This window comes from Prionailurus bengalensis, chromosome A1 (assembly GCF_016509475.1).
Source record: "Prionailurus bengalensis isolate Pbe53 chromosome A1, Fcat_Pben_1.1_paternal_pri, whole genome shotgun sequence".
Lineage (NCBI taxonomy): Eukaryota > Metazoa > Chordata > Mammalia > Carnivora > Felidae > Prionailurus > Prionailurus bengalensis.
This window is the reverse complement of record NC_057343.1, coordinates 170191820-170205989: the sequence shown is the minus strand read 5'-3', so window position 1 is coordinate 170205989 and position 14170 is coordinate 170191820. Positions and strand designations below refer to the sequence as shown.

Genomic DNA, 14170 nt, shown 5'->3' with positions numbered 1-14170 from the left:
TGGCTCAGTCGGTTAAGCATCTGACTTTGGCTCAGGTCATGATCTCATATCTCATGAGTTCAAGCCCCTCATCGGGCTCCGTGCTCACAGCTGGGAGCCTGGAGCCTGCTTCGGATTCTGTGTTTCCCCCCCTCTCTGCCCCTCCCCTGCTTGTGCTCTCTGTCTCTCAAAAAATGAATAAATGTTAAAAAAAAGTTTAAATCTAGCAATCTTACATATAGAAATTTGATCAATACAGTCAATGAATTAGGTTTCTGCCCATGTTTAAGTACAAAATATGAACACTTAAATATTGTTGTGTTGATTTTCAAATCATTCTAACTTGGGCTCTGCCTTACTCCTCCAACTTTGCTTGTGAATGTTTTGTGCTGATGGAATACATTTTTACCACCAAAAAGAAAAACAGTCTATTCTTACCATAATTAAGAGCTTCTGGTGCTGTCCATTTAATGGGAATCTGCTTTAAGCCAGAAGATGAATACACTCCACCATCCTCTTGACGAGACATTCCAAAGTCACTGATTTTCAGAACGTTATTTTCACCTACCAGGCAGTTTCTTGCAGCAAGATCCCTAGGTTACAATAAGACATGGAAAATACCTATTAAAACAAATTGAAAGCTGCTTTCACATTTATGACTTCCACACTTTGCATTTTTTACATTTGCAATGTATTTATAATGAGGTTAAGAATGCTTGTGATTTACCAGTCCTTCTCATCTTTTCTGTCATAGGAAAAAATCACCAGTGAGAATATTTGCATAGGGAACAGGCCCCATGCTAATTTGCTAGGCACTGCATATATTTCCATTAAATAGAAAAACACGGATTCTAGGGTTAAGAGAAAAATCACAGGAGAGGCTAAGCAAACTTGGCATTATTTCTCATTGGACTGTTTTACATAACTTTCTGTGATGATGAAATATTCTCTATCTGTGCTGTGCTGCCTGATAGGTAGTCATTAGCCATGTGTGACTATTGAACGCTTGGAATGAAACTTGAGTGATCGAGAAACTGAATTTTTAAATTTACTTTCAGTGAATTAAATTTAAATAGCTGTATGTCATTAGATAGCCTTTGGTTGTTGTAGCCTTAGAGCTTCCCAAAATGTAGAGAATGGCTGAGGTGCCAAGACAGGCTGGGGACTCTTTCTCTTCTGACTGCATTGGGGACAGCCAAAACTCTGCATGATCTGGCTCTGTCTCTTCCACCGCATCTTGTTCCATTCTACATAATTTCTAAATTCTACCCATACTGAGCTTCTTTTTGTCCTTAAATGCAGGACAAGTCCCTGAAACATGACAAGCTTATTTCCACCACAGGGCCTTGCAGATAGCTGTTCCCTTCGTGTGGAATGTTTTCCTTCTAGGTTGTAGCATAGCTGACTCCTCTTCATTCATTCTTAGCTCAACTGCCCTCTTCTCATAGAAGTCTGTCTTGACCACCCGTAACTGCTAAAGAAGACAGCATTGAGCATAACAGATGAAGTCTCTAATTCTAGTGAGAAGCCCTTCAATAATCAAATCCCTATATGTACCTAAATGTTTATACATTTTTATATATGTATATATGTAGAGAAAGTATATGTATGTCCAAATATATACATATACACACAAAGAAAATCAGATATGTCAAATGGTGCTGAGTATTAAGAAAAAAAGTTTTATAAAGGGAGAGATTTACTAGAGTGAATCCTATTTTAATTTTTTAAATTAGTTTTCTTTATTTTTGAGAGGCAGAGAGAGACAGTGCGCATGTGGGGGAGGGGCAGAGAGAGAGGGAGACACAGAATCGGAAGCAGGCTCCAGGCTGTGAGCTGTCAGCACAGAGCCCAATGCGGGGCCTGAACTCATGAACCGCGATATCATGACCTGAGCTGAAGTCGGATGCTCAACCGAATGAGCCACCCAGGCGCCCCAGAGGGAATCCTATTTTAGACAGGCTGTTAGGAAGGTCTCTGATAATGTGATAGTTGATCAAAAACGTGAAAGAAGTTAAGAAGGAAGCCATGGGGATATCTAGAAAAGCATTCAAGATGCGATAGATACAAAGACCTTGAAATTGGTGCATGCTTGGTATATTCAAGGAACATTAAGGAAGTCAGTATAGCTGGTGTGGAATGAGTTACAGGGAGACACTAGTAAATTTAATCAGGGCGTTAGCCAGGACCAGATGATGTTTAGCTTTTTCATAGTTAAGTTCCTTGGATTTTATTCACAATAAGCTAGGAGGTAACCAGAGAGTTCTGTACATAGGAATGATGTGATCTGACTTACATTTTGAAGGACTATATCCTATTGTGGGGAGAATGGACTGGCAGAACCAGAGAGGAGACTATTTCAGAAGTCTGGGAGAAGCAACAATAGCCTACACTAAGATGGAGTCAGTCAGATTTGAGATATATTTGAAAAGTACAATCAATAGGATTTGCTGGTAGATTGGGTGTAGAATAGGAGAAAAAAAGAATCATGATGACTTCAAGATATTTTGGCCTGAGCACCTGGAAAGATGGAACTGACATGTACTGAAATGGGGAAGGTTAGTGGGAAGGCTGAGGACTAGATTCACAAAGTTGGTGGAGCCAGCCAGTTTCCTGCTGTCCATTTCCTCCTCTTTTTTAGTAAAAGAACCCCAATTTTAGCTGAATCTATTGTCATCCATCTAAAAACTCCTGTATTTTTCAACTTCTCCTGCAATGAGATGTGGCCATTATCTAAGTTCTGGACAATGAGATGCAAGCAGAAGAGATGTCCAAAATATCTAAGAAATGTCTTTAAAAGGAGGAATTCTCATTATATTTCTCCCTCCTGCTAATACAAAAAGGAAGCATACTGACGTTGGGAAAGCATCAGGAGATAAGGGGTCTGGGTCCCTACTGGAATTAGAGAATGCTTTCACCTAGAGACTGAGTGTAGAGAGGAAATAGAGGTGTTCAGGGACTAAGCCCTAGAGCACGCCATCATTTGGTTTGTTGTTTTGTAGGCTTCCCCTCATTTCTCTTGTAGCTTTCTCCTGATGTGGCCTCCAGTCACACAGTATTACAAGGTAGGCAACATCAGTGTCTGAAAAGTAATAGAAAGCACATATTTGTGCCCTGAGGAACTAGGAAAAGAGGTCCTTGGAACTGTAGGGAAAATCATAGAGGTCAAACAACCAAGAGAAGAGGATTACCTGGTTCCATGTTTGAATCCACACAAGTCTCAGGCTGAGCCCTAAGCAGCACATTTGATGGGCAGACCTGAGCCCATTTAGAGAACTAAACTCATTTAAACCACTGCCCATGTCTCAAAGTCATTAGTAAACGTCTCACACAGGGCAAACCAAAACACAGGCTTTGAGGCAGTAATTGTGATTTGAATCATTAAGAGACAGAATTTGTAATCTGACCCTGAGGTGATTGCCTGCCAAAACAAAAAAAATCAACAATCTCCTGCAGAATTATAACAGGGATTTTGAGCCCACACAATGTAACATTCACAGTATCTAGGGCACAATTCAAAATTGCTAAACATACAGAAAAGAAGAAAAATGTGATCAATTCTAAAGGGAAAAGCAATCAACAAATGCCAACATGATAGTAACCAGATATAAAGCAGCTATTGTAACTATACTCCATAAAACAAATGAAAACACATTTGAAATTAATAGAAAAGCAGACAATCTCAGTAGACAATAAAAACTGTAAAAACTATAGAAATATAGAAACTTAAAAATAAATATCTGAAATGAAAAATCCCTACATAGGATCAAAAGGATACTGGTGATAACAGAGAAAGAGTCAGTAAACTTGGAGATAAACCAGTACAAAATACCCCAGCTGAAGGACACAAGGAGAGGAAAATAGAAAAAAATGAAAAGAGAATCAGGGACCTATACAATATCAAAAGACTGAAATACATGTTATTGGAGTCCCAGTAGTACAGGAACAAAGAGACGAGGCAGAAAATCAGTTTAAAGAAATGGTGACTAAAGAATTCCCCTATTTAGTTAAAATAATTAAATTTTGCATATTCAAGAATCTCTGTGAGCTCCAAACAGGATAAAAATCAAAGGAAAAAAAAAAAAAACATATACACATACCCTAATCAAGCTGCTAAAATCCAAGGAAAAGAAACCCTCTTAAAAGCTGATAGAGAATATGACACATTTGCTACAGAAAATGATTCAAATAATCACATATTTCTAAAAAAAAATTATGGGGGCAAAAGGCAGTGAAATAACATCTTTCATTTCTTAAGGTGGCAATTCTTCTCAATTGATCTATAAATTTAATGTACACCCAATCAAAATTCTAGCAGATGTCTTTGTCAACCCAGAATTCTATAGCTAGCAAAAATACCCTACAGAAATGAAGGCAGAATAAAGACATTGTCATATGAAAGAAAGCAGAGAGAACTCATTAACAGCAGATCTACTCTACCAGAAACACTACAAGCAGTGTTTCAGGCTACAGGGAAATGCAAGAAATCTGAAATATCAGGATGGAAGGAAACACAACAGGAATGGTAAATTTGTGGGCAAATATAGATTTTTTTCCCTTTTAAATTCTTTAAAATGTGACTGAATATTGGAAATGAATATTATAGCATTATCTGACCAGGTTTTCAATGTATGTAAATGTTACACATAGGACAACTACCAGATAAAGGTTGGATGTTAGCAAAAGGACCCATACGGTTGCAAATTTTCTACATTTTACATGAAGTGATACAATATTAGCTCTAAGTAGTCTGTGGAAGGTTAGATGTATGCGTTGTAATCTATAGAGTAACTCCTAAAAAAGGTGTAAAGAGATAAAGCTAAAACATCAAGAGATCAAATTAAACAGAATGGTAAAAAAATATTCAAACATTATAATAGTCAAAAAATCAAATATTCAAAATATCAGTATCTAGACTAAAAAGTGGTTATTACTACTGATTCTATAGACAGAATAAGATATAGATAATAACAGTTCTATATTTACAAATATAAATTTGGTATCCAAAGATATTCCCAGAAAGCAAATCCAACTCAGATGGGTTGATTAGTAAGTTCTATCGTACATTCAGGGAAGAAATAACAAAATTATGGAAACCTTTTCAAAAAAAATAGTATTCTCTAAATGATTTTATGAGACCACTAGAACTATAATACAAAACCTGGAAAAGATACTATCAAAGAAATTATAGAAAAATACTCTCATGATGCCAGAAACAAAATAATGTCAAATCAAATCCAGTAATATATATAAAAAAGATAACATGTCATGACCAAGCAGGGCTTATCCAATAAGGCAAGGTTGGTTTAACATATGGAAATTAACGTAATTCACTAGATTGACAGAATATATAGGGAAGAAAACCCCATGATCATTCCAATTGATACAGAAGAAGCATTTGACAGCATTCAGTATTTGCTAATGATAAAATGTTCAGCAAACTGGAAAGACTAAAGAGCTTCCTCAACCTGACAAAGAGCATCTACAAAAAATTCAACCACCATATCATACTTAATGGTGAAAGACGAAATTGCTCCTCCTTGAGATCAAGGCAAAAATGCCTGCTTTCACCACTTCTATTCAAATGGGCCTCTATTCTTGAGGTCCTAGGCTTTGAAATAAGGCATGGAAGCAAAAAAAAAAAAAGCCACAAATATCACATACAAGTAAAACTAGCCCTATTGGCACTATTCACAAACATAATTTTTTTTCTATAGAAAATCTCAGGCTAGAGGAAAACATAGGCAGTAACCTCTTTGACATTGGCTGTAGCAACTTCTTTGTAGATATGTCTCCTGAGGCAAGGGAAACAAAAGCAAAACTAAATGATTGGGACTTCATCAAAATCAAACTTCTACACAGTGAAGGAAACAATCAGCAAGATTAAAAGGCAACCTACAGAATGGGAGAAGATATTTGCAAATGACCTATCTAAAGAAGAGTTAGTATCCAAAATGTATAAAACTCAATGCCCCCAAAACTAATAATCTAATTAAAAATAGGCAGAAAACATGAACAGACATTTCTCCAAAGAAGACATCAAAGATGCTCAATATCACTCATCATCAGGGAAATATGAATCAAAACTACAATGAACTATCACCTCACACCTGTCAGAATGGTTAAAATCAACAATACACTAAACAGGTGCAGGTGAGGATGTGGAGAAAGGGGAACCCTCTTGTACTGTTGGTGGGGATGCAAACTGATGCAGCCACTGTGGAAAATAGCACAGAGTTTCCTCAAAAAGTTAAAAATAGAACTACCCTAAGATCCAGTAATTGCACTATTAGGAATTTACCCAAATGGATACAAAAATACTAATTCAAAAGGATACATGTACCCCAACATTTAAAGGAGCATTATCTATAATAGCTAAATTACAGAAACAATTCAAGTGTCCACTGACTGATGAATGAATAAAGAATATGTGGCGCATACACACACACATGTAATGTATATTATTATATAATGGAATATTACTCAGCTATAAAAAATGAAATCTTGCCATTTGCAACAATGTGGATGAGGCTAAAGAGTATTATGCTAAGTGAAGTTAAGTCAGAGAAAGACAAATACCATATGATTTCATTCATATGTGGAATTTAAGAAGCAAAACAAATGAACAAAGGGGGGAAAAAAAGAGAGTGAGGCAAACCAAGAAACAGACTCTTAACTACAGAGAACAAACTGATGGTTACCAGAGGGGAGGTATGTGGGGTGGGTGGGATGGAAATAGGTGATGGGGATTAAGGAGTGCACTTGTGATGAGCACTGTGCTGTATGGAAGTGTTGAATCTGTATTGTGTGCCTGAGACTAACATTAAACTGTATGTGAACTAACTGGAATTTAAATACAAATTTAAAAAAAAAATCAGGGAATTTACATACCAAGAATTAGAATAAATGAATTTAGCAAGGTTGCAAGATAAAAGGTTAATATACAAAATTCTTGTATGCTAGCAGCAAATAATTGGAAAATAAATTCCATTTATAGTAACGCCACTAAAATATCTACAAATAAGTGTAGCAAAAGACAACCAAGTCCCTTATACTTAAAACTACAAAACTTGACGGAGAAAAAACAGTGAATAAACCAATGGAAAGATAGTCATACTGTGCTCATTGAGAAGACTCAATATTGTTAGGATGGCCATTTTCTGCAAATCTGTAAATTTAATGCACTCTGAACCATTGTTCTAGCAGATGTCTTTGTAAAATTAAACAAGCTGCTTTTAAAATGAATATGTAAATAAAAGGTCCTAGAATAATCAAAATAATTTTTAAAAAGTACAGAGTTGGGGATGCCTGGGTGGCTTACTCCATTAAACATCCAACTTCAGCTCAGGTCATGATCTTGTGATTCGTGGGTTCGAACCCCACGTCGGCCTCTGTTTTGACAGTGCAGAGTCTGCTTGGGACACTCTCTCTCTCTCTCTCTCTCTCTCTCTCTCTCCCCCCCTCTGCCTGCCCCTCCCCTACTCATACTTTCTCTCTCAAAATAAATTTTAAAAAGTACAGAGTTGAAGGGCTTAACCCAAATTGATTTTAAATCTTAATACTGTTCAGTAAATGCACAAAGATATGATAGCTCATTGGAACAGAAGGTCAAGAAATGCATCCACAAATGTATGGTTGGCTCATTTTTGACAGAATTACAATGGCATCAGTGCACATCTCTGAATCCTAGTGGGCCGCTGAGTCTTGGGGTAAAATGCCATTAGTCTTGGTTAGAATGATCTTTTATTCACCGCAGCATCTTAGTCGTTTACAGAATTTCTGTGTTCATGCTTTCCTCAGAATAATGCCTACACTTTACAACTGCATATACTTCCATTGTCATAACTATCTTCAGTATACCACTGGCTTAGAGGTTTGTCCTCTGAAATGAGGATTACAGTTCTGTGAGGGATCAATCTAAAACCAATTTAGAGATACCTTCAATCAATGTAAATAACATTTCAGTAACATTTACAGAAAACTCTACCTTTTTGGGGTTGCGTGAAGTTCAAGTGACTGGAAATACTGCCTTTCTGGCATAATCTGTGAATTAAAACCTTAGGCCTTCAGGCAATCAACACGTACTGCACACTCGATGCTTGCCTAATGTTCTAATAAGTCTTAAAGAAGATAGGAAAAGCAGATATGATCTCTGGACTGAGACACTGATGATCTAATTTGGAAGGTAAGGCAGACATATACCTTTCTCCCTTCTTCTCCATACTTTTCTTTATTAAGCTTGCTATTGCCCTGAGTCAGAGTCTGGGAAACACACTGGTTATCCCTGCCTCTTCATGCATGAAACTGCTAGAGAACAAGCTTATATGAGCCTGTGTGTTACAGACTGCAAATTCTATAGGAACTCAGAGATGAGAAATCTCATAATAGGCTGGTGTTGTCGTTCACAGGAGGTATCAGAGATAGCTATATCTCACCACATGCAGAGGAACAGAACAGCAAAAACTGCTGACTGCCAAAAGGTTATGGAAATGTTCTACTTATGTCTGCCGAGTAATCTTCCTTGAAGATACAAAGTCAAACTTCTGGTTGTGTACTAGAGGTGTCTTACAAAGTCATACATAATATGAGATAGGCTAATTAAGGATAATATGAGAACAGAGAGAAGTTATAGGAAATCCAACTCCAGCAGGAAATAAAGAGGAGTAAATTTTCTTTGCTATCTGGAAAGCACAACAGTGGGCATCTTGCTCTGTGGAGATGTTGTCGTTTAGAGCAAATACTGTGGTAAACTAGGAACAGCCAGGAGGCCGAGCCAGGGTTCTCCTTGTCTTGATGCGTTACCCTAGACATCATTTACTGCTCGTAGCTATGATTACACAAAGTGAGGATTTATCCTTCACATAGGAAAGGAGTTAGAGAAATATTTGTGTTTTGTTTTTGTTTTGTACAGAAACTATGCCCACTGGTTCTAGCCGGTACTGAGCCACAAATAACTAGCAACATTTAGGCCCTCTTTAAGGCCTAGGGTTTTCTTATATATCTGACTAAAACATAGCATAAAGCCAAAAATGGTAGTGTGGGGGGAAATAGCAAATGAAGCAGATATTTGATGTAATCAAATCATGTACCACTTAATCCATGCCCAATGGCTACAACTTTTGAATTTGAAATAACAGAAGAGCCCGAATTGGTTACCTTTAAGAAGTGACTCTTCAAACTCCCTCCCTTAAAAACAAACAAACAAACAAAAAAAAACCCAGAAATCGTTTACATAACAAGCATATGAAAAACCTATTTTCTGAAAAAGCCTAAGTCATCAACTGCTTTAAAACAATGTATGTGAGTGTTTTAATGGAAGGAGAGTAGGATGTGTATTTCTCTTTGGAAAATTTTGCACACAATAACAGAACAGAATTGTAAACCGTCTTGTAGAATGGGCCCAGACACTGCGGTTGGGCAAGGTGGAGTGTCTTTGGCAACAGAGTTGACACCTTGGAGACCAGTTTCTACTGGCCAATACCAAAGCCACTACTGAGCTGATAGTGATGGGATCAGAGATTAGCCAAAAAAGAGATGAGCAGCCAGAATCTTTCGCAAGTCCGCTGCTCATTCCTGCTTCAGAATCTACCTTATTTTTCCTTTGAATAAAGTAAATATAAATACAAAAATCTTCCTACATTTCTCATTTTCAAGCATATCCTTGATTTCACTCCTAGTGTTCCACTGGTCTCTCTTCTCTTCATAACCTTCTCCATCAAACTTTGTACCCATCAGTTGGGGAGTTCTCCACCCATTATTACTGAGGCACTTATTTCTACAAGTATGGCTCCCAAAGGAAGCCCCAGCTGCAAAACTGAAAATTAGTCCTATATATTAAACTGTGTTTTCTCTTCCTTGGAAAAATTGTTCAGTGTCACAGACTTCTGGGAGGTTGGAAACAAAAGCATTGCTTCTGTGAATGCAGTAACAGACCAGGCTGGAGGGACGGTTAGAGTATAATTTATGCCTTTTTTGCTCAGGGCTGGTCGAAGGCCCTATGAGCATACATGGTGAGAGCCAAAGGACCCTGTTCCTAAAATCGCCCTGCTGCTCCCTGCCAGGCACAGAATCCTCAGTATCTGCATGTCTTCATTTACTTAAAGCCACTGCTAAAATGCAAATTCGTTACCTGTGGGCAAGGGGGCACATATTTCCTCTGAGTCACATTTTGGTATAAATTATTTGAACACACAAATATGTATAAAGACATACAAAGTCTTAAAGGCTTTGTATGGGATGATAGGGCAGGTGTGTGAGAAGAGGGGAAAAGGGAAAATGGATCAGCACAGGGAACTGGCAAAGAGCAGGCCTGGGCAAAGCACACAGTGAGTGGGTGCTTGTGGGAAAAGTCACAGATGAATATGTAAAGGTGTGCTGTGGCATTGGGGAGGGGTGGCAATGCAAGTATAACTTCTAACAAGTTTGTCTAGGGCTAGCTCCGGTGTATTTACTCTAAACTCGGTTACCTTCTTCTCAGCAGGAGAAGATCACCACTGGGGGCTTGATCTATTTATACAGGAGAAATGCTCCACTGGGTTGCACTTGCGGAGAAACTGAGACCTTTGGTGATTTCCTCTAATGACGCTGCTTCCTGATAGTGGGACAAAAGCAACAAAGTCCTTGTCTGGCATGGCTGACTGATGGAGAGCCAGTTATGAAAGCTATTGTAAGTCATCTGCCTTTACTTAAAATGGACATGTTGAGCACATACAAAAGCGCTTACTTCTTTTGGCTCTTTCATCCCTGGGGCGACTTCCCTATAAGAGAATTCTATTTGGCAATGCACATATACCAACTCCACATATTCTTGTATTTAGCTTAAAAGATCAAATTCCTGGGCAGTTAGCTAAAACAAAGGGACTCATATTAAATCTGGATATTGACAAAAAATTCAGAACCAAACACATATCATGACAACACTTTCTTCAGTCCTAAATTTACCTGAGAACCCAAGGGAAACTTTCCTTGTATTTAACTACTGTGATTAGCCTGGATGGTTTATAGTTTTATGAAATGTGTGCTCTATTTGTATAGTCAGATGTAAATCTCCCTCAGTCACTGCTGTCTGCTATCACCTGTGGGCCACATTGTGCAATGAGACACCAAATCTCTAGAGACTAGCTTTGGGTACACAATTTAAATAAATCTTGATCGGGGTGCCTGGGTGGCTCAGTCGGTTAAGCCGCCGACTTCGGCTCAGGTCATGATCTCGCGGTCCGTGAGTTCAAGCCCCGCATCGGGCTCTGTGCTGACAGCTCAGAGCCTGGAGCCTCTTTCAGATTCTGTGTCTCCCTCTCTCTGACCCTCCCCCGTTCATGCTCTGTCTCTGTCTCAAAAATAAATAAATGTTAAAAAAAATTAAAAAAAAAATCTTGATCTAATGCTACATCTCTTAAGCAATAAAGAATCTGCTCCGGAGGAACAGGGGGTCAGATGAGGACAAATTAAAAAATATTGATGGAAAGTAATGTTTAAATCTCGTTAGTTCAAATAAATATACCAAATCCCAGGGGGTAATTCAACAACAAGAGTGAATTCTGTCTCAAGCATGCACATTAAAGGTCAGTAGCTGTCTGAGGCTGTGATAAGATGCGTTGTGAGGACTCACTTCCGAAGTGAGCCTCCATACTAATGGCAAGAGCCTCTACTCCTAAAAGAAGGCAGATTTTTTAAATGTCCACCACTCCCACTCTGAGAGTATGAGAAGCAAATATGGAAGCCACTTGCTTGAGTGACAAATGGTATCACTTAAAATATTACATTCAGAATGGGATAAGTTACTCTAAGCAACAGATAGAAAAAAGTGACAAAACCACTCCTTACTGAAGAGCCATCATAACAGCCATCATTTAGTGAGGGCTTTCTGTGTGTCAGGTACTGTTTTAAATGTTTTTCACGTAACCCATTTTCTGTCAATATGTAACTGCGTGCATACTAATCTGAACATTAAATACATCTCACATTTTTCCAGAAGCAATAGTACAAACATTTCCACTGTTGGGAGTTCTGGACTAGAGATCAGGAGACCAGAATTCTGAACAGAGTTTTCCTTAACAAGTTGTGCAAGTGAGTACATCACACAATATTTTCCTGGACCTCAGAAATGAGAGCACCAGTTCTTGACTTTTCTGAGCATGAGGGCCTGTATAATATTAATTTTATGAATTCTTTGTACCACATCCATCCTGATATAATAGCTGTATGTTTTAGAATGGCTGAAAGAAGAAATACAACATGATAAAAAGCCACTAAGAATTCAACAAAGTTCTGAAATGAATTTTTATTTTATTAATCACAATAGTAAAATAGTGTGCATATGTATATGATACACACACATATGTATATCATATGATATACATATACATACATACACACACACACACACACACACACACCATATTATTCGGTCTCAAAAGCTTGATGCACTTGGGACACCTGCAGTAAGTTGGAGGAACCAGGGGTCCATGATTTACCAGTTAGCAGCCACCATATATAACAGCCCTAACATCGTGTTAAACTCTAGGTTAAAGGCATTTTCTTCCTGTAGCTGGCTGGATAAATCTAGACACACAGTGGTGCTAAATAGTCCTGGTGAAGACTTTTCCACCTTTGCAGTGCAACAATGAGTATTAACAGCTGATGAATGGAAGTAAAACAAGGAGTGTAAGTTACAAGAGTGCCACTCCATATGGCCAAGAGTCCCATCTACCCCAGGGCCAAAGTATCACGATGCAGGCATCCTCCCCCTTGCCTCTGCTGAGTAACTGTGTGTACAACCAAGCCCTTTCCAATACTGTAAGAATAATAGTAACTATTAAGAACTTAGTAGGTATCAGGTGCTTTACTGGTTATCCCTAATCTCTATTTGAGTGTAGATATCTATTACACAGCTAAGAAACTGAGGCTCAGAGATTAAGCAACTTGTCCAAGAATACAAGAGATGATTAAGTGGCTGAGTATAGAATCTCTCACTCCAAAGACCATGCTCTTTTAGTATTTTACAAAGCTGAGTGTTCCTTTGGTTTCTTTGAAATATTGTTAATTTTATCTTGACAAAAGTAATACTCTGCAATAACTGGTACAAGATGTCTGCCATTTTGTTTTTGAGATGTGACTTCTTTCCCATTTAAGTTTTGTGGAATATAGTCCCTGACTCAATGCTTAGGCTCTGGAATATAGAATACTTTGAGAGAACTAAAATATGCATTATTTTTCCATTCTGTACCAAGGTACATAACAATTCCTCCACCATCTTTTTGTTATAGTTTGTACTTCCATGATGTGATATCCATACTCACATTAGGGCTCAAATTAAGACTTAAAAGACACATAAAGGAACAGAGCAACTGTGTAATCTGCGATGCACAAGGTGCCACAATGAGCCTCAGGATCATTTACATTTTTACTGTCTGCAAAATGTGCAGCTACTGATGAACACACACACTCTAATGATGGTGGAAGGCACCCAGATGTAGATACTGAGTGATCTGCTGTGGTTAACTCTTTGCAGGATCAGCCTCTCTGTGCAGTGGATGGCACCGACTCTGCAACTTGCTGAGAAGGCCAGTAATGGATGACACCTGCCAAGTGCCTCAATGAGCAACCCCTTCACTTCCCCAACCAGACAGACCTACTGGCCAGCTTGCACTTTCGCCTCTGGTTTGGCGATCCCTAATAGACTTTAGGCTGTGCTCTCGAGGCAGGAAGATCGCCTCAGCCAGTGCAGTAACACAGAGTACTCTCAGCCCCTATGTACAGACAGGAAACGTCCAATCACAGTTTCAATGGCACCAGTATCTGGTTAATGGAAAACACTTTTCAGTATTGAAAGGAGTTCAAGAGAAGTAATGCCTTTCTCTCATGTACCTCAACAGTTCTTTCCTTGCCTCCCATTTACATTCATTTAAAATGAAAATTTCATTATTCCCATTTCAATTTCTAATGTTGTTTTCTGTGTTTATGAAGTGATATCCCAGGTGACTTTATAATAAATTTCCCTTCAGTCCTATGATTGCTTTCAGTGTATGAAATCCAAATAGGAGAGTCTAAGTTATGAATACAGGTCTATTGTATAGTAATTCATTTTTATCTTGAAACAAATATCTGAAATTCAATTTCTTTTCTGTCTCTCTATATTTTGTTTCCATAGTCAGGAGAGCTCGCTTTACTTTGTTCAATTTTAATTCTGCAT

At 38.2% G+C, this 14170-nt stretch overlaps 1 protein-coding gene across 3 annotated transcripts in view; it reads right to left on the bottom strand.

The window, feature by feature from the left end:
* FER (FER tyrosine kinase) overlaps positions 1-14170 on the bottom strand; it is a 437406-nt gene that overhangs the window by 30286 nt on the left and 392950 nt on the right. For all 3 annotated transcript variants that reach the window (XM_043595148.1, XM_043595157.1, XM_043595165.1), the window contains one exon: positions 418-572. In XM_043595148.1, the coding sequence (XP_043451083.1) occupies positions 418-572 (155 nt within the window). The remainder of the gene's footprint in view (positions 1-417; positions 573-14170) is intronic.